This window comes from Lissotriton helveticus, chromosome 5_1, assembly GCF_964261635.1.
Source record: "Lissotriton helveticus chromosome 5_1, aLisHel1.1, whole genome shotgun sequence".
NCBI classification, from domain to species: Eukaryota; Metazoa; Chordata; class Amphibia; order Caudata; family Salamandridae; genus Lissotriton; species Lissotriton helveticus.
The window spans coordinates 967,655,009-967,675,590 of record NC_136065.1 but is presented as its reverse complement, the minus strand read 5'-3'; the positions used below and the strand labels follow the sequence as shown (position 1 = coordinate 967,675,590).

The 20,582-nt window shown below is 44.1% G+C and overlaps 1 protein-coding gene across 12 annotated transcripts in view; it reads left to right on the top strand.

The window, feature by feature from the left end:
• Positions 1-20,582, top strand: part of LRRC27 (leucine rich repeat containing 27) — an 801,922-nt gene that overhangs the window by 391,730 nt on the left and 389,610 nt on the right. For all 12 annotated transcript variants that reach the window (XM_078643471.1, XM_078643467.1, XM_078643476.1 and 9 more), the window contains one exon: positions 3,614-3,672. In XM_078643471.1, coding sequence (XP_078499597.1) covers positions 3,614-3,672 — 59 coding nt within the window. The remainder of the gene's footprint in view (positions 1-3,613; positions 3,673-20,582) is intronic.

Genomic DNA, 20,582 nt, shown 5'->3' with positions numbered 1-20,582 from the left:
CCGGTCGGTAACGGCCGAAATTAACGAATTTCGGCTGTTAGCGACCGGTAATGGGCTTTTCTTATGTAGGGGGCCGAAATTAAGGATTCGGTAATTTACCGAATCGGTAATTTAAGGAATCTGTAAATTGCTGATTTCTTAAATACTGATTCAGTAAATTTCCGAATTCCTAATGTTCCTTACCCCATGTTAGGATTTGTTATTTACCACCAACTACAAGTTGGTGGTAAATAACGAAAAAAGAGCAATTTAATGCAAATTGCTTCAGTGCCATGTTGCAGACATACATGCCCTTAGGGCATGTATGTCTGCAACATGTGCACCCATAAACAATTGAGGGGTGCAACAGGGTGTCAAACTGACACCCTGCCACCCTTCAATGTTTTCCCCCTTTTACCGAATCGGTATTTACAGATTCGGTAATTGACATTCATTCCTATGGGCCTCCAGGCCCATAGGAATGAATGTCAATTACCGAATCGGTAAATACCGATTAGGTAAATACCACAGATTTTTTAGCTACATAGCATTTACAGATTTGTAAATACCGAATCGGTAAAATTCGGTATTTACGAATCGGTTAATACTATTTACCTACTTGAGGCCCTTGATCAGGTATCTCTCTATATGATGAATTTTTTTTTTTGTAATTTCATATTAGGCATAGCATAAGAATCATGGCTTGAGAATACATTTGAGCGTAAGTTTAGCTTGAGAACTTTTCATTTTATTGGTAACAAATAGCTGTTATGGTGAACCAATCGAGTTGGTATGTCATGGATCTGCAATCAATTTGTAGCAACAAGATTGGTGGTCATGTTTCTGATAACTGTTCGGAGTGACTCAGTGTAAGTCGTTGGTGCATACGTAGGTAGTGGATGCATGGTATGATCAGGATAGATGTGACAAGTGTTTTAGATTGACTGTGTTAGTGCATATGTCTGTTGTATGCTCATAGATACTAATTGAGGTTAAAATGCGAATTGGAACTTTCAGTTCTTTGGACACAGTTAGTGGATATCAGTTTGAGCATGAGTGTCAAATCGCTTGGTATTGTCAAGGAAGGGTAGTGGGGTGTCTAGTACATGAGTTAGGGGATAGTCTGTTAGTAATAGGCTGATCTTCATATGTTGATAGCTTATTTATGTATTTGTTTATCCCGAGGTATAGTAAGGAGGTTGCTGTATAGGACAGTGAGATGGCTAGAAAGTGCTATACCATTGTCAACAGTGTTATTTACAGCGTGGATGGTATTGATAGGCTATATTGACATTTTAGATGTGACTCTAATTTGTTAAAGAATGCTGAAGAATATCTTGTTGAGTAGCTGTATCAGTCTTGCCATTAGGAGATAATCTCAGCCCACCATTAGTGGTCCATCTCCGATTGCTGCAGATTGTTTATATTTATGTTTGTCAGTAAGCAGGTTCACAGAAAAATGTGTTTTCTCTATGTGTGAATTTCAGTTTGGAAGAGCCTACAAAAGGGGATCGGGCAGATTCACAGAACTAACTTACGACAAAATCTTAAACTTACTACTTTTGGTATTCACAGATGGCATTTAGTAGTCTTAAATTAGCATTTTGTCTTAAGTTAGGAATTTGTCCTGAGTTAGGATTTTGTCCTAAATTAGGATTTTGTCTTAAATTAGGATTTGGTCTTACGTTAGGATTTTGTCTTAAGTTAGGATTTTGTCCTAAATTCAGGTTCCCCGGGCCTGTGTTCTTTCCCAAGACTCTACCTTTGTATCCACAATTGGCACATCCTTGGCCGCAGGTAAGCCACTTGTAAAATTTACCATGGGTACCAAGGGCACTGTGACCAGGGAAGGGCTCTAATGGCTACAGCACCTATTGTGCCAACCTTAGAGGCCCTGCACCTTAACACACCCACACACTGCCACTGTAGGCTGCGTGTTTTGGTGCAAAGAAAAGTGAAGATTTAAAATAGCACAAATCCCTGTGTGTCATGTCTGCGATCCACTGCTTGAGGCCTAGGTAAGTCACTTCTCTAGCAGGGTGTACTAGCCCTAAGGTATGGACTGAACCCAGTACCCTTACAGTGTCTAAGTCCATCCTTAGACATTATAAGTGTAGTAAAGCCATAAAGAGTATATGGTCCGGGAGTTGGTCATTACGAACTGTAACTGTAGGTTGGAGTGTAATTATGTGTAGTGGAATTATCTGGAGTTGAATTGTGCTGTATGGAGTGTAGTTATATGGTTTGATGTGGAGTGAAATTATGTAGCAGAGTGATAGTATGTGAAAGGTATTTTATGGCATGGAGGGGAGTTGAATTACATGTAGTTTATCTTTTTTGATTTGCAGTTAATTGGCATGGTGTGGAATGATGTGGTGCAGAAGTGTGTGTAGTTGAATTGTGTTGCATGTTATAATGCGATGTTAAAATGTGTTCTCTCCTCTGTGTATATGCTTCCTAAACCCATATGTGTATGTACTCCCCTTTATCAGTGTGTTTGTGTATATGCTTTACTGCATTAATGTATCTCTCTGTATGTAGGTGTGCATACTTCCCTGTTTAATTGTGCCTCTGTCTCTGCTTCTCTTTGTTTGTATTTGACACTTGTGTGCAAGAGAGCATTTCCCAGTGTCCGCCGCTGCTTGTCCTTCGACACTCTTGAGCTGCAGACATCAGCTTTATGCACACATCCCTACTCTGGGAGGAATAGAAGAGAAAAAGGAGGGACAAAGAGGCAGGACAGACTACTAGCAAGCAAGGATTTTTAAAGGACACTGACATAGACAAATGAAAAGCAATGGCAAGCAATGGGCGGAGTTTAACTCCACAAACTATATACAAAAGATCGCTAAGCAACAGTGCAAGTGCTGTCTAGGTAAGACCTAAAAATAAGGGGTCAAACCTATATCTTTTCATTATTTATCAAAGTAAATCAGTTCAATTCTTTATTACACCAAGAGTACCATTATGTTTTGGTGTCCTAAACTGGTGAATTTTAGCAGCCTCACCAACGGTCTCATCCTTTCTGCTTCTAATCTACCCACTGAATCCGAGTTAGGCAGTGTTTTCAAGGAAGAATGTATGAATTAACCTGGCCAAAATGTTTGCCATATTCTCGGCTCCTGCTTTTACGAGTTGTTTAGGGTCTGTAAAACCTAACCCACTACAAGCGTTTGTGGCTGTAGTTGCATGGCGCAGGAATAGAGTTTTTCCCCTTCAACAAGATGTCTTCTTCCAGAAAATGTTCTGCTGGAGGCTTGATAGATAAGGTTTTGTTATTAAGAGAGTATTCTGCTTTGTAGGCGGTAGAACATTATATTAAAATACACCTAAACAAATACAGAAAAATGCAGATACAGAGAATTAAAATGTCCACATGCTTTCCCCTATTGTTCTCCTATTCCTGCAGCTCTTTCTGAAGCTGTGTCATCAGTTGTCAAAACTGCAACATCCATAATTTTCATTTACTGCAGCATGTGAACATTGGTGTGAAACTTTGAGCTCAGAGAACTTGCATCTCTAAGAAGCTTAAATGGAACTAAACAAATGATCGTGTGTTCCACTACATGCAAATAATGTGGACATCATTTTCTAATTTTTCAATACTTATCATGTTGTATGTCTCATTTTAAAGGAATTTGAAGTCGCTGCTGTTAGAAGGAAATCCTTTAAAGGCATTGCCCGTAGAACTAGGTGAGTTTCTTAAATGTTGGCGAGTCATTTTTGATAATTGTTTTAGTTTAAGACTTTGATTTTGTATTATATCAATCTGGTGGCTGGTAGTGAAACTCCACCACAGTACACCTTGTGCCTTTTCTGTTATCTCTTAAGTAAAATGTATTTGAAATGTGTGAATCAATGTTCATAAAACACATCTGAATGAATGCAAGGTTGCCAGACAGACTCCTCAAATGTACTTGGGATTACATATAAGTGTCCACAGAGGTGCACTGTGATCTAAATGTGTTACTATATTTGACAATCTTTTTTTGCCTAAGGGCTTCTGGGTAAACCAAGACCCCTAATGTGGGGAGGTATGTTGGAAGAGAAGATAAGGGAGTGGGACTCTAAAGGTTTTTTTGTACACGTTTGGGGCAAGGAATTCTTAAAAAAGGTTTGTTTGCAGACTTTAAAGGCTGCACTCACCCTTTGGCTGGGAGTTTGAAGGATTCTGGATATGGGCTATTTTTGGGACTTCTTCCCAATCTGGGACTCACCAGGCATGCCTGGGTGTCTTAAAGACGGGCTGAGTCTTCCATTGAGGAGGGCTGGAATTGAAGTATGGGGGATCTCCTTACAGTGCAGTCTATGTTGCCCTAGGAAGTATTAGTGGCAAAGACTGGTAATTCCCTTTCTAGATTAAAGTACCTCCAGCTATCATCTTGGGTCACAGCCAATGGGCAGGAGATTGTGGGAGTGTGGGAATTCGATTCAAAGTTGCAGGATGAGACCCCCAGGAAGAAGGAGGTTACTTATTGGTACTTGACACTACACAATGCTGAGGACAGTAAATTGAAGGCACCATACACGGTATGGGCGGGGGATATACACAGGACTGAGCTACAAACAATTTGGGAACTTCCATTACAACTGTTTTAGTCAGTGGTTAAACCAGCCAATCTGAAACGTAACAATTTTTTACCATCATTAGGCTCTATTGGATGCCCCAGAAGATAGCAAAGTTTGCGCACAAACTGATACCAAGATACCGGAGATGTGGTCTTTTAGGAGATGATGACCAACATATGTTTTATAAGTGCCCAAAATTATAGGCCTATTTGCAGGAGGTGGAGAAGGTGGTCAAGGATATTTTCGGGGCAAATATAATGCTGAGCTCCGCATTAGTGTTGATTAGGGTGGAAGTCAACCTCATCCAGCCCTTAACGAGCGTTAGGAGTGTTGTGGGAGGGATGGGCGGAAATAGAAGCTAGGAGGCTTTAGGTGTTTATCAAGTCAAGTCAAGTCAAATGATCTTTATTCGGAATTTGGTACTTCCATAAAAGTGCATACAGTTTAAAACATATTAAAAAATGCATAAAAACATATATTATTTAAAATTGTTAGATAAAAACAAAACTTCCCAATAAAATTTTAGAGCAGCATATATGGCATAAAGTGCATAATACATGAACAAGAAAAGTCCTAATGTGCTTAATGTTTAAATTACGATTTTCAGTTTATATTCTCCCTGAAACAGTCGTTTACATCCTAACCAAACATACGGGAGCGTCTATGTGCAAAATATGTCATAACAATAAAGTGCAATATGCATTTAATACCAAAATACTGTAGTCCATCAGGCAAGTTCCATGCTTGCCCTTGATCTCACACAGGTTTTTAAAAAGCAACTTACAGTACATATCACCTCATCTGTTGACAGCATTTGTAGAGTTCTCATTGCCAGAGTAAAATCCCTTTGGTCATATTTGCGAAGGAACGGCATTAAATATTGGCGGGTATACATTTTATAATAACCACAAAAGAAAAAGTAATGTAACAAACTTTGTTTCCCACCTTCAGAGCATGGACAATCCAGCTGTTCTAAATTTTTATTAAAGCCGAGGGGAAAGCTTAATAGATTGACAATGCTTCTATCCCGGAATCGGAACAGAAGGCTCCAGTTCCATCTTCCTATCGAAATTGACAGGTATCTACAGGGCTTGTTTGAATTGACATTGCCGGATTCAGCATAGGGCAAATATTTAATAACCGTAGATTTAGCGAATTCAGATCCCAACCGTTCCTCCTTATATAAATCCAACAACGCCCGTTTGACAATGTTCTTGTGGGCATGAATAATGGTGTTAGGGGAGCTAAACAAAAGGCCCTGACCCACGCTCAACAGGCTATTCTCAACGGCATTTAACCAAGGTATATGATGGGATCTTTCACATAATAAGCAGTCAGATATTATGCTGCGTGTTAAAGATGCCGCTGGGTTTAACCATATTTTTATCCAAAAAAGGGCGGGTCTGGATCTAATAAAATCCTCGATATATGGCAACTGAAGCTCATTGTGACAGATAAATGTAGAGGCACAAGGAACTCCTCCCAGTACCCTCCTACAAAATCTATTTTCCTCTAACTGGACAGGCGTGCTATTACAATAACCCCACACTTCTGCTCCATAAGTCCCCGTTGGTTGACATTGAGTACGATAAATGTTTAGGAGAGGGGTGGTGACATCTGCCTGTTTAGGTTGCCGGAGAGATAAAATTGAGTTAATTGACTTACCAATTTTATTTCTCGCAAAGGCTACGTGTGGCTGCCTTGAGCCTGTGTTAGAGAATACCAATCCCAGATAAGGGAAAGTGCTAGTGCATCTTAAAGTGTTATCACCTGATTTAATTGAGGTAATATTATATTTTTTAGGTCCACAGTTCATAATAAATGATTTTTTTAAATTCGTGTTCAAACCCAAATCAGACATAAAAGCAACAAACCCAGTGATTAAAATACGAAGGGCATTAGGTGTACGCCCCATTAATACTGCGTCATCCGCATAAAGCAGGGCAGTAATGGGGGAACCGTTTATAATTGGTACATCCTTAGTAATCTTGCTCAAAGTGCTGCTCAACCCGTTAATGTATAAAATAAAAAGCAGTGGGGCGAGTACGCAGCCCTGTCTAACTCCTCTGCTAATAAAAATATCATCAGAGACCTCGCCCTCATTATTAATACGTACTCTGGCCTTTAGATCCCTATGTAAATAAGAAAGAAAATATACCAGGGAATCATCCAAACCATAATTAAGCAAAAGTGACCACAAACTAGAACGGTTAACAAAATCAAACGCAGAACTCAAATCCATAAATCCCAGATAAAGCGGGGACTTTTTTACAGTAATATACTTGGCCATGATCAAATTCAAATTAAGAAATTGTTCAATGGTGCCCACATGACCTCTAAAGCCTAGTTGACTGCAATGTAAAACATTGTTATCCTCAGCCCAGTTCCTAATCCTTTTAAAAATTACCCTTCCAAGGACCTTTAGCGTATTATCAATCAGCCAAATTGGGCGGTAACAGGCCGGGTCCATCCTGTCACCTTTTTTGAATATCGGAACGATAACGCTATTCGACCATGATTCAGGAATTGAGCTGTCTGACAAAAATATTAAATAAGTTACATAACAAAGGGGCCCAGAAATTAATTTCGGATTTGATCTGATCAATCGAAAGGCCATCCGGACCCGCGGCTTTGTTGCTGGCACTCTCAACTATAGCATCTTCAACTTCGGATAATAAGATGTTCAGTGATCCGGCAGTATTAGGTAGGGGGACAATATCTGATAAACAGCCAGATGTAGCATAAATTTTAGAGAAGTGCTCAACCCACGCTTCACCACTTATATTACAGTTAATTGGTTTGATGTTAGAACCAAAGGATCTGAGAGACTTAACCTCTCTCCAAAAGCCCGTTGTATCTTTTAGTGTAGCAGTACGGGTAAGAGATTCCCAATGATCAATCACTAGGGCCTCAGATCGGGTGCGTAACGTGGTTTTATATTTAGATCTTAAATCTCTCACAAGTAGGGAATCCCTTGGGTTGGTTTTTAGGGCCGCCCTCAGGTCCCTATTGGCCTTAGAGCATGAGGAATCAAACCAGCGAGGGCCATGATCTTTATTTGGCCTGGCTGGTTTAGAAGATTCTCTTTTGATAGCCCCGCAGAGGTTACTAAAAGCAACAACCACATCATGGCCTGGGCTGTTGTGCGACAGACAAATCTCGACTAGCGTTGGGTGTTTATTAATGACTCTGGCTAGAATGTCTTTGTTGTCCACCCCTTTCCATATCAATCTTAATCTATCAGTAGATAATGCCAGATTGTGTGCCCCAATCTCTACTCTCGGTGCATCCTTCGTGAACTGCAGATTTTTTAGGTATATTCTAAGTGGGTAATGATCACTGTATGCGGAACAAATGACTTCTGCGTTTAAAATTATGTCACTTAATGATGGAGAGATAAACATGTAGTCTATTGTGGAAGCACAACCCTGGCCAATATATGTAGGTGTCGATATATTGCTTGCACTTGTTCCTGCAGTTACCATAGCATTCAATAGGTCATGGGAGGCTAAATGATCTTTCAACTCCTCTCCATTTCTACATGGTGGGCTTTTGCGGTACATATGGGCATTAAAATCTCCTCCAATGCAGATACCATCGAAAGACCCGTGCTTCTGACCCTCCATAATTTCATCAATAAAATTAAATAATAACAAAAAATTATTGTTAGGGTGGGTAACAAAATCATTATTATAAAAATTAATTATACATAGTTTCATCCTGTTGGTATATTTTATAGCCATAAAACATTTACCCTGTGTAGGAATCAATTTAGTTTGAACCCCCGTTTTTATTTTGGTCCAAATAGATAGGCCCCCACTGGGGCGACCCATGGATGAAGGGGATGCCATTAAATTATAACAACTTAAACCCTCCATTGTAGGCATAGTTATACACCAAGTCTCTTGTAACATCAATATGTCACAGTTGGCAATAACCCAATCTGACCATTCTTTAATTTTCAGCTTAGAGTTCAGACCCGCTATGTTCCAGCTTACAAAGGATAGTTCGGAGTCATGGACAGTCCTTCTTTGGTTTGATGATCTTTGACTGTCTACAGTCTGCCGTGAGAGTTGTAAAACTTCCTGAAGTTTAGTTTTGGGTACCAAAGGTAGTTCCACTGAGTTGATCACTGATGGTCAGTCTTGCATGTCCAAATCCGATAAAGGTGCAAATCTGTTATACATATTGAGTGGAAAGGAAGCTGGCTGAAATTGCATAGGAGGTGGCTGACATTGCAATGCAGGTGGCTGAAATTGCATTAAAGGTGACCGAAATTGCATTGGGGGTGGTCTGTAAAAATAACTCAAAGGTAACATGGTAACAACAGTGGAAATAGCAGAGCAGTTATTATTTCTGTTGAGTAGATATCGAACGGTACCAGGATTTTTAAAATTAAGAACTATGCAGTCACCTTCCTTGTCTTTGAGTAGGGGCCCAACCCAAGACACCCTGCGAGCCGATAGAATCTCTCTTGAAATATCATGGGCAACACCTTTGTGCTTGGTTAGCCAGTCTATGCATTTATTTCGCAATTGAACCCACGATTCTCCCTGTTCCTCCCTCAGCGGCGGTAGACCCGCAAGGACCAGGACAAAAGGGCAAGCATCCGGTGGCAGATGTAGGGCAGGCCCTTGATGTTTACATGGCCTACCTTTCCCAGATTGCCCAGAGCTTTGGATGTTATCTGAAGTTGACCTTGCTGCTGTTGTTAATTGGGTATGACCGTTGTTGTGGTTAATGGTGTTTGCGTTAGTGGTAACAGGGGGGGCTGTTTTTCGAAGTGCAGGCGTGGGTACAGTTTTGGAAGGTGGATTGGGTTTCACCAGGTTATTCCCGCCATTGCCAAGACGGGGTTGAATCGTAGGTGGTACAATAGATGGTTGTAATAATCCAGAATTGCTGGGACCTTCACCCAATAAAGTGGAAACTTCCTGCTTTCCCTGTGACAAAGTATTACTTACAGATTCAAGTTCTTTTAGCAAGCGATCGGCTCTGATTTGATCCAGGGTAACAGTCCCCTTCCTTTTCACTTCTTCATTTTTAACCAGGTTTTCTAATCTGTCAAGTCTTTTAAAAACGTTATTAAACTGTTTGATCATTTGCTTCTCTAGTCGGTTAAAAATAGTGTCAACTATAGTTTCAATTAGATTTCCATTTTGTTTAGATAAACTAAAATTATCTCCCATTAATGTAGTTTGTGTCCATATCGTATTAGAGTTCCCACTTAAGTTACTTGTGGTTGCGGTGGAAGTATCGTCCGTATCCACTCGGTCTATGTCGTCAGTGTGAATAATTAGTGCCTCAGAAGATTTTTGTTTATTCCACATACTCTGTGGCGTGGGCTGGCTCTTATTAATTAGTAGTTGTTTTCTTTTATTAGGACCTGGCTTGGCAGTACCTCTTTTGCGTTTTTCCCCACCCTGTTTTTTGTTAACTTCCATGGTTCCAGTAGTAGTATTAACTTCATCCTGGGAGGCAATTATAATAGTGGGGGCAGCCTCTGGTAGCAGGGGTACAGGGGAAGTGGGTACCAATACCGGTTTTGTTATTACAACAGCTGGTGATAGTGGAATTATTGGGCTAGTTGTCAATGATAATGGCTGTGTTATATTGTTGGTACAGCTCAGGGACATTCTTCTTTCCGTATCGGCTATTTCGTTTGAGACCAAGTTAAGTGCGTTTTCCAGTAGAGACTCAAATGTAGGAGGGGGAAAGGGAAAATCATCCTGTGTAGCAACTCTATCTACCGACTCCATGATGAATGAACTGAACTCACCACAGTCACGGTGTCGATGTTAGAGGGGTGGCCCGCCCGACCACAGCTGACCACTGACGGCCACAGACGGCCCGCCCTCTGCCCGGGCTCAGCCCGGCGACGCCCGCGCGCGTTCCGCGACGCGGAGGGAGCGACCTGTTTAAATAGCGCCTCCGGGCGCGCAGCGGCAGGAAGTGGCCGGAAGTATTCCCTTGGCCCTCTGGGAGCTGTAGTCTCCAGCCGCCACCAGCCGCGAGATGTAGAAACGCGGCAGCGGCGAGACCACAGCGTCAGGGCCCCAGGAGCAGGAAAGCAGGAGAGCGTCCAGCAGGTGAGTGCCCCACAGCGTCACGGCTCAGTCTCCGCCGAGAAATTCACCCCCCGCTCCACCGAGGGAGCGACCTGTTTAAATAGCGCCTCCGGGCGCGCAGCGGCAGGAAGTGGCCGGAAGTATTCGCTTGGCCCTCTGGGAGCTGTAGTCTCCAGCCGCCACCAGCCGCGAGATGTAGAAACGCGGCAGCGGCGAGACCACAGCGTCAGGGCCCCAGGAGCAGGAAAGCAGGAGAGCGTCCAGCAGGTGAGTGCCCCACAGCGTCACGGCTCAGTCTCCGCCGAGAAATTCACCCCCCGCTCCACCGAGGGAGCGACCTGTTTAAATAGCGCCTCCGGGCGCGCAGAGGCAGGAAGTGGCCGGAAGTATTCGCTTGGCCCTCTGGGAGCTGTAGTCTCCAGCCGCCACCAGCCGCGAGATGTAGAAACGCGGCAGCGGCGAGACCACAGCGTCAGGGCCCCAGGAGCAGGAAAGCAGGAGAGCGTCCAGCAGGTGAGTGCCCCACAGCGTCACGGCTCAGTCTCCGCCGAGAAATTCACCCCCCGCTCCACCGAGGGAGCGACCTGTTTAAATAGCACCTCCGGGCGCGCAGCGGCAGGAAGTGGCCGGAAGTATTCGCTTGGCCCTCTGGGAGCTGTAGTCTCCAGCCGCCACCAGCCGCGAGATGTAGAAACGCGGCAGCGGCGAGACCACAGCGTCAGGGCCCCAGGAGCAGGAAAGCAGGAGAGCGTACAGCAGGTGAGTGCCCCACAGCGTCACGGCTCAGTCTCCGCCGAGAAATTCACTGTTTATCAATTGTTCTGGTTTATTTGTAATTTATAGGAAAATCAAGAGTTCTGGAATGGCTGTCCTGGCGGGTGGTTGGAGGTCTTCTTCAGTGGTATATTCCGGTTTCCTGGTGATTCCCTTCGCTGTCCGTCCCCCAGTTTGCTTTAGAGGAAAGGAACAAAACAGGACAGTGAGACTCAGGTTCTTGGAAAAATATCCTAGTTCATGAGATGGGCGAGGATCCATCACCAGACCACGTTGTGTTTGAAGAGGGGGTTGATGCTAAGTTAACGTGGCCCCGGGCTTAACAGGATAGGGTCAGCCACTACACCACGTTATGTATGGAAATGGGTCAGTGCCTAGTTAAGGTGGCCCTGGGCTTAACAATCCATTCCACACCCCCACTCTTTGGCGGGGAAAACACAATTTAAGTCACTCAAGAGATTAGGGAGAGTATCACCAGTGACCAGTAGTACCCCCAAGACATTGTTAAACAGTAAAGAAAAATAATGGTAGAAACCAAAATAGTGGTAGAAACCACAAAATGTCCTCATAAAAGAAATAACATTAGGCGGCCTACTTTGGTGAGTCGTGTAGTTCCTATGGTAATTTTCCAGGATCTGCACATTTAGACAACATACTCTGTAGGATTGGTGTCAGGCTGATTCTGAACAACCCCACTGGGTATGTTAGGCCTTTTGTACCAACTAGCTCACAGTGCCACTAGAATGTCCTCTTACCAAGGTGAGAATAGTTCTTGGCAACCATCAAACATGACAACCCTGATCCCTCAGGACCGTGGAAACAATATACTACTTTTCGCTCAGTCACTCATGCTGTCTCAGAGATATACACAGAATAAACAGTCTGAGTGTTTTCAATAAGTATTTATTGAACAGTTGTTCTGGTGTGGAATAGGTGAGCTGCAACAAGCGTTAATAGTATAAGATATAAATGATCAGCAGTACTATAAAGGTAAATGTATGGTATCGCTCTACCATCTTACAATAATCATGAATACATTTGAGTATATAAAACACATGATAAAAGATGCGTACTCCTACGATGCCTCCCTAACGAGATGTACCTAGCATGTGTATGGGTGTTAAGCCAAGAATCCCTCTAGGGTTTAGTCAACCCCATTACCTGAAGTGAGAGACTACGGGACGCCGTCTTGGTCTCGAGTTGGACTCCCCACGAAGGATGTTAGACCACTGCAAGCTGGAGTATCTGCATACAGGCACATCAGCATCTACGGTCAGTGTGTTGGCAGGGAAATCTTGGTCTCCTCTGCTCTATCTTAGCAAGATATGATGTATATATACCCATAGGTCTCCCCAGGGGTCCTACCGCTCTGTATTACTGTGTCGCCCTAAGGATGACGTCGGATATGAACTTTATACATAGATATTATACAAGAGATGGTCATACTGCTGTGCTTCCAAGAATCCTCATGCATAATGTATGAAATCTCAAACTAGGGAAAATGCAGTGTCGTATCTAGGTAAAAGGTCAGTCCCTGTAAACCGTGACAAGCGTAATGTAGGGGAAGAATATAGGTGAAGGGTAATGAAGTTACCGGGGCCTATATTATGGTACCTAAATGGAATATAACACCCACTCCTCTACCGAATGGTTGACATAGTTAAATTCTAAACGTACTACTAGGCTGACTAGATACTTGTACGCAAATCGTTAAGAACATTAGTTTCTTGTTGAGCTAAAAACAATGATTAAAAGTTAAAGCGTTTAGTTTTTTTAAGTCTAAAAAGGAAATTGTCACACAAGCCATAGCCCTAATGTGTCCGAAGGTATAGTTTGAACTACTATAAGCATTCGAAAGCCATGCTTGCTCAAAAGAATATGAATTTGTTATGGAGTTCCAATTTTTCAGTTTGTTTCTAAAAAAAAAAGGTTGAATTCCTACCTGCACACAACAGGCCAAATTTATCAAATGTTTATGTGTCTTTGCTGGTAGACGCAACATTCTTGTTGCTTGCCTCCGCAGATGACAGTCCCTGTAACACCTCGCAGATTATGTCAATTGAGCACAGATGATCTTTCGTACTGTCCAAAACCGTTGCTGGGGCAGCCTGCGTCCCATCCAAGGCCTGTGTGTCAGAGGAGGAGCCGATGTCCATACCAACAGGAGCTGATACTACCAGTGGTGGCTCTAGGAATGCGCCATCAACATCAGAATATCCTGGGGACACTGCCGAACATGGGCCGTTATCAGGTCCAGTAAAGCATCAATCTCCGGTTACGCACATGATGGGAGTGTCAGACAGAGATCTAACACACATTCCTATCCGCAAAACATCGGCGGGCAGGCAAGATGCAGTCCATCCAGACCAGTCTAAATGACAAGTACCAAGATGCACTTAGTTCTCTTAGGCATGGTGTGCCTAGATATTGTACCATGCGATCCCGCTATTGTCACTCCAGGAGTACTGTTTATATCTCCTTGGTGACTGGGACGCCCATTGTGTAGCAGAAAAATGACAATCAGGATTCCTACTATTAGAAACGGGATCAGCGGCAGCCCTCCAATTATGCTTCCAAATATGGAGTGTATAAAGTTTGGTATAACTCCAAGGACCATCTGAAAGGTGCTTAATAGTCCAGAACCTATGGTCTCCTTTGACAAAAAAAAACCATTGACAAAAAAAAAAAACCTTTGACAAAAGAAAAATAGGTGGACGATGCCTGCCATATCAGATATGTTAAAGATACGATTTACCATTTATGTGAAATGGAAAGGGCAGTTTGTACTTCTGTATCTCTGCTGAAGACCTTGCCACTTGAAGATCAAAAGTCTCTCAAGCGGAGGTTTAGGGCACAGATTTCTGTATAAGCATGGCTTTCATTCTGCTCAAAGCATCAAACCGTATAAATGAAACATTTAGCGAAGGCCATAACGGTGCCTCCTTGACTGTATGTGTTTGTGAAAACAATACTTGCATGCAGCAAGTAACCCTGGAGCTCACGGTTACCAGATATGCGATGCCCGGAAGCATCCGACAGCAGCCTTGATCGTTCAGCATCAAGTAACTCCCATTCGATAGCAGCCTGAATACTGGAGTGATCACGGTAGCTGGGGTACCCCTCAAGTGAAAGGATAAGTTCGCTACCGAACGATTACATGCCCCATGAAGCATTATATCCTGGCATATGAGTGATCCACTTATCCTCGCAGGTTGTACTGCTTAGAAACACTTCTTTTTCCTCACTCCGGCATCGAAATCTGTACAGTAATTCCCAAGATTCATTGATGAATTCCCTACCCATTTCTTCATATCTGCCTACCTGCATTTGTTCAAGGCAATAATGGAATTGAAAGGTAGTGACCGGAAGAGTTTTTTTTTTTTTTTTAAAGTGTAAACCGTTTATTTCACATTATGCAAGTAAATACACCAAGTCACGCCTACAACCCCTGGAGGCCGGCTCTTTACATATTTATCCATCTCTTATCACTATTTCGGTGTACACAGCCATTTAGCCGACATCCATAGGACCGGCGGCGCATTAATATTCAATAGGAGCATGTTTAGTTAGTGCTTCTCGTTACACATAGCATACATTTACACTTACTTTTTATTTTGCCCTCATTCGGAACTGCAAGGACAGTAACCAAACCAAAAAACCCTCAAAACAACAGTCACTGTGTCACAACATTCCCCCTCCTAATTCTATTGTTAGGAAGATCCACCCTCTCCTAAGGCAGTATCATTGCAAAACCTTCCTTTCTTAACTTTCTGTTCCCTCTACTGATTGCGCCTGCAGGTATTCCCTCAAATATATCCAGTAGTCCTTTGGACGTGATCTAGCCGGCAACTCCTCCTCGTAAGTAGTCAGCGTATCCCGACAGTAGGTCAGATCCGATAGCCAGTCTTTCACTTTCGGTCCCTTTTTCACATTCCAATGCATTGCCACCCTTCTTTTAGCCAGTAAAAGAGCAATTACACAGTACTTCCGTTTTGTCGCTCTAAGCAGTGGGACTAGTCCCAGTAAACAGACCTGGATCGTGTTTTCAAGTGTCACCCCAATCATCTTACCAATCTCCCGCACCACCATTTCCCAGTATTCCGCCACTAACCGGCAGTTCCAGGCTAGATGTATGAAGTCTGCCTGTTCTTGTTTGCATCTTACACATCTTGAATCGTCCCTCAAACCATATCTGTGGAGCCGTTCAGGCGTGTAGTATGTCTGGTGTATGTACTTAAAATGGATAATCCTCAAGTTACTATTAGGTGTTAGCATACTGGTGAGAGAACATGCAATTTCCCAGTCCTCCTCCGTCAGCTCATCAGTTAGTTGTGTGTTCCATTTACTTCTCATTTTTTCTGTGTTTCCCCCTATGTCTTTCTGCAGGCTGGTGTATAGTCTGGAGACGAGGTGTGAGGCCGCTGGAGCTGCTAGCATCAGTTGTAGTGTGTTCAGTGTGGTAGGTTCCATCGGGAAATCAGGATAGTGATCTTTCACTGCCCTCTGGAGTCTGTAATAGTTAAAGCTAAATAATAGTGTCGGATGACTTATGTAGTGCAGCTTATCAAGTGTTTGGAACATCCCGTCTTTGTACAGATCTCCCAATGTGTCAATGCCTGCACGTCTCAGCAATTCCATCCCCACCTGTTCCTGTGTGACCGACAGCGCTGGGTGATGTGCTAGTGGGAGCTTGGGCGCATATATCGGTAATTTGCCAGCAGCTTTGCCCATCAGTCTCCAAGCTTCAATGGTAGTGTTTACTGGATTAATGTCTCTGTCATGCAACCTAGGCCTCCTATGTGGTAGAATGTTAACTAGTGGGATTGGGTCAGCATCTCCTGATTCCACCGCCACATGAGTTAGAAAAGGTATTTCGTGAAACCAGTGATGCGCAAATTGCGCCTGGGCGCATAGATAATACAGATACATGTTCGGGACCTTAAAACCTCCTTTCTCATATGGTAATGTCATAGTCTGTAATTCTATTCTCGCGTTTTTACCCGCCCAGAGTAAACTCAGTACCACTCTATTAATGTTGCGGAATACCTCTGCTGGAGGTCTAATTGGGATGTTAGTAAATAAATACAGGAGTTTAGGTAGTACCACCATCTTCACAATTGCTGCTCTGTCTGCTAACGACAGCGGTAGCCTGTTCCATCTTTTGATTCTATCTTCTAGCGACGAAATCGCTCTGCCATAGTTAGTCCTTATGACATTCTCAGGGTCCCTGTGAAACCACACCCCTAAATATTTCGTTGGCTCCTCCTGCCATTCTAGAGGGTAATCTAATGTGAACGGTGTCGTGTTGTCAGTTAGTGCCAATACCAGGGATTTCGACCAGTTTATCTGTAGACCAGAATGGTGTCCATACTTTATGTATTCCCGTATCAATGAGTTGAGGTGTAGTTCTGGATGTTTTACATAAATTACCATATCGTCCGCATATAATGAAATGTGGATAGGGCGTGTCGGGAGCTGTATGGCCGAAGCGTGATGATGTTGTCTAATTTTACAAGCTAGCGGCTCCAACACTAGAGCAAATAGCATCGGTGAGAGTGGACATCCCTGTCTGGTTCCGCGACCTATTGTTATTTGTCCAGAGACGTATTTATTTATACGAATGCGTGCCGTTAAGTTTGTGTACAGCATTGAAATCCACATTATAAATATAGGAGGAAACCCCATCCGTACCAGGACCGTGTGTAAAAATTTCCAGTCTATTGTGTCGAACGCTTTTGCCGCGTCCAGTAGTACCGCTACCGCCTTTATATCAGGCGCCAGGTAGTGCGCTAGTGCAAATAGCGTCCTGGTGTTATGTGCTGTCGATCTGTCCGGTATAAACCCTGACTGGTCCGGTCTCACTAACATTGGCATTAGTGGCTTAAGCCTCGCAGCCAGTAGGCTTGCTATTATTTTTGTGTCTACGTTTATTAGGGACAGGGGGCGGTAGGAGTCGCAGTGTTCTTCATCTTTACCAGGTTTTAGCAGGGCAACTAACATAGCTTCTCTCATAGATGCCGGTAGCGTTTGCGCCTCATGCGCCGCTCCATATAGCCGGACCATGTGCGGTGCCAGAATATCAGCAAATGACTTGTAGAACTCTGTCGTGAATCAGTCAGGCCCAGGTGCTTTTCCGTTCGGTAAGTGTTTGATTGTGTCTACCACGTCTTCCACTGTAACTGGGCGAGCTAAATATTCCCTGTGGGCATCTGAAAGCCAGGCGATTTCTACATCCGCCAGGTATGTTAACATGTCTTCCTGTGACGGTGTTGGACGTGCTTCATATAGCTGCCCGTAGGTGGCCATAAATTCTCCTAGTATCCCTTTAATGTCTCTCGTTACTTTTCCCTCTTTCGTTTTGATCGCTGTGATATGTTGTTGTGGTCTGCCCTTGCATATTTTCTCAGCCAGTTCCCTGCCCGGCCGTCCTCCCTCACCATATAATCTTGCCGTTTTGCGCTTAGTTATGTACTTTAGTTCATCCTGCGCGAATTGTTGGTGTTCCTGCAGAAGTGTTTTAATGTTCCCCAATAATTTTATGTCTCTCGTCTGTGCGTACTGGTGTTCTAGGGCTTGTATGTCTTTTTCACGCTTTGACAATTGTTGTCTTATGTCCTTCAGTATGCCCGTGGTAGTGCTAATGCATACGCCCCTTACCGTCGCCTTAAATGCTTCCCACAGTAGGCAGGGATCATTTGTTGTAGGGTAGTTTATGTCAAAGTAGTCCGTAATTGCCCTGTGGAGAGTGTCAGTATATATTGGGTCACGTAAAGCTCCCGCATTAAACCGCCATGTGAAGGGTGGAGGTTCGTATTGTGGTATTTGCAACTCTAAGAGCACAGGACTATGATCTGATAACGTTCTCGGCAAGTGACAGACCGAGGTAGTCCAAGCCGCCACCTCACGTGTGCTCAACCAGTAATCCAGGCGCGACCAGCTATTGTACGCTGCAGTGATATGTGTTGCAGCCATCTCCCCCGGATGTCTATCTCTCCATATGTCATACATCTGCAGATCAATGAGTGCGTCTTGCAGCTTCAATCTCGCTTTCGTGTGTGGTTCTAGTGTGTTCTGTGATCTATCCAACCCGTCCTGAAACGCTATGTTGAAGTCCCCTCCCCATATTATGTGTTCTATCTGTAGTTGCGCTATGTTCTGCCATATTTTTGCATAGAATCCCGGGTCATCTGTGTTAGGACCATATGTGTTAACCAATGCTAGTTGCCTATTTCTCACCGTTCCTATGACAATAACACTACGTCCTTCTGCGTCCCTATGTGTTGCTGAAACCTCAAAGTGTACCCCTTTTCTTATCAGAATGCTGACACCTCTAGAGTATGTGGAGTAGTTTGAGCTGTTAACAGATTCTGCCCATCTCGCCCCCAGAGTGCTGTTTTCCTTGTTTGCCAGATGCGTCTCTTGAAGGAATGCAATGTCTATATGCAATCTATCGAAGTAAGCAAAGACCTGGCGTATCTTCTTTGGGTTACCCAGCCCACGAACATTCCATGTGATGAATTTCAGCGTGGCCGAGTTAGTCATGCTAGTTTGTTGGGGAGGTGTCATTGCGCTGTGTGTCGTAATGTGTGTGTGTTAGAGTGGGTTTCGCATCGCCCGTGTTTAGTTGGTAGAGTGTAGTGCTTCGTAGATTCCCTGTTATGATCGGAGTTTGCAATGTTTCTCAGACACAGTGACATATTATCAACTTCCCAGAATTCCCCCATCTTCCCCCCTCCCACTTCAGCACCCAAACTTTGCCAAAGCCATCCTCGGAATCGAACAAAACAGTCAATTGAACTAGAACTGGGGCGCACCCGCTTGGGGGTGTCGCCAGGGCCACACTTCTCCATCCACATAATGGATGTGGACGGGTGCATGTATTATTTATAGTAAACGCTTGCTCAACCCTATCTGCCACCTCCCATCTCCCTCCGTGACCACGTGCTGGTAGCCATCTAGTGCAGGACACCGAGAGAATGCGCCAGGGCGCTCAAACATGTTACTCCTCCCAATTTCTTCCTCACATCCCTCCCCCGCGCCCTGCACATGGCCTTCCGCTACTCACTGTTTAAGTCCTGCAGGAGGGTCCGGGCCCAGGGTAGCTGTCAGTACATTGTGTCTCGTTATTATTAGCATATGTAAGACCTTCGTCTTATATTTCTCATCTCAGCCAATTTGTACTCATTACCACCGACTGTTTCCCATTCGCATCTATGTTTCTGGCGGTTTCTGGGTTCATACAGCGCAGTCTCTCATATGTGCAGTACACTGTTTAATCCAACTATTTAGTCGTTATCACTTCCTCTGTCGTCTCGTTCTTGCGTTTTTTGCCTTCGGCTCAGTTTCTTGACGTATTCATTCGCCGCTTGGACAGTAAGGAGGATTATTGGTTTGCCTGCTGCAACGATCCTGAGTCTTGCCGGGTATAGCATCGCGTATGCAATTCCCAGGTCTCTCAACTTTTTCTTGACTGGCGCAAATTCCTTTCTGGCCAATTGTACAGCCATGGTGTGATCAGGGTAGAACTGTAAGGTATTGCCCTGGTGTGTGATTTCACCCTTTTCCCTGGCCAGTTTAAGAACTGTGTCTCTGTCTCTGTAATTAAGCATGCGGGCGATTATCACGCGTGGTGGTGCTCCCGGTTTCGGTGTTGGTGCCAGGGAGCGATGCGCTCTTTCAACGAGGAAGACTGATGATAGTTGATCCGCTCCGAACAGTTCCTTCAATAGCCCCTCGACATAGTTCTCCATTTTGCCCGTGTTTGTAGACTCCGGCAGGCCCGCTATTCTTACGTTGTTGCGCCTGGACCTAGCTTCTTGGTCCTCCACCTTTGCACGTAGTAATTCCACCGTCTTTTCCAGTCCGCTACAGATTTTTGTCGTGGTTGCAGTTTCGTCCTCGACCCTCGATATTCGTTGCTCCGCTTCCACCAGGCGCTCGCCATGTTTGTCAAGTTTGGCGGCCATGTTGTCAACGCGCAGTACAACATTGTCCAGTTTATTGTTCATGTCGTGTAGGCTCTGTTGGATCGCCCGCAGTATCTTCTCCATACCTGCGTTATCGCACGTTTCGCCGTCTCCCTCCGTGTCCGACGTTCTCGCGGCGTTGAGCGGTTGCTTCTTCGCTTCGAATTGCAGCTTAGTTTGCTGCTTCTCTGGTTTTCCCATGGTGCAGGAGCGTGGCGGGGCGTTG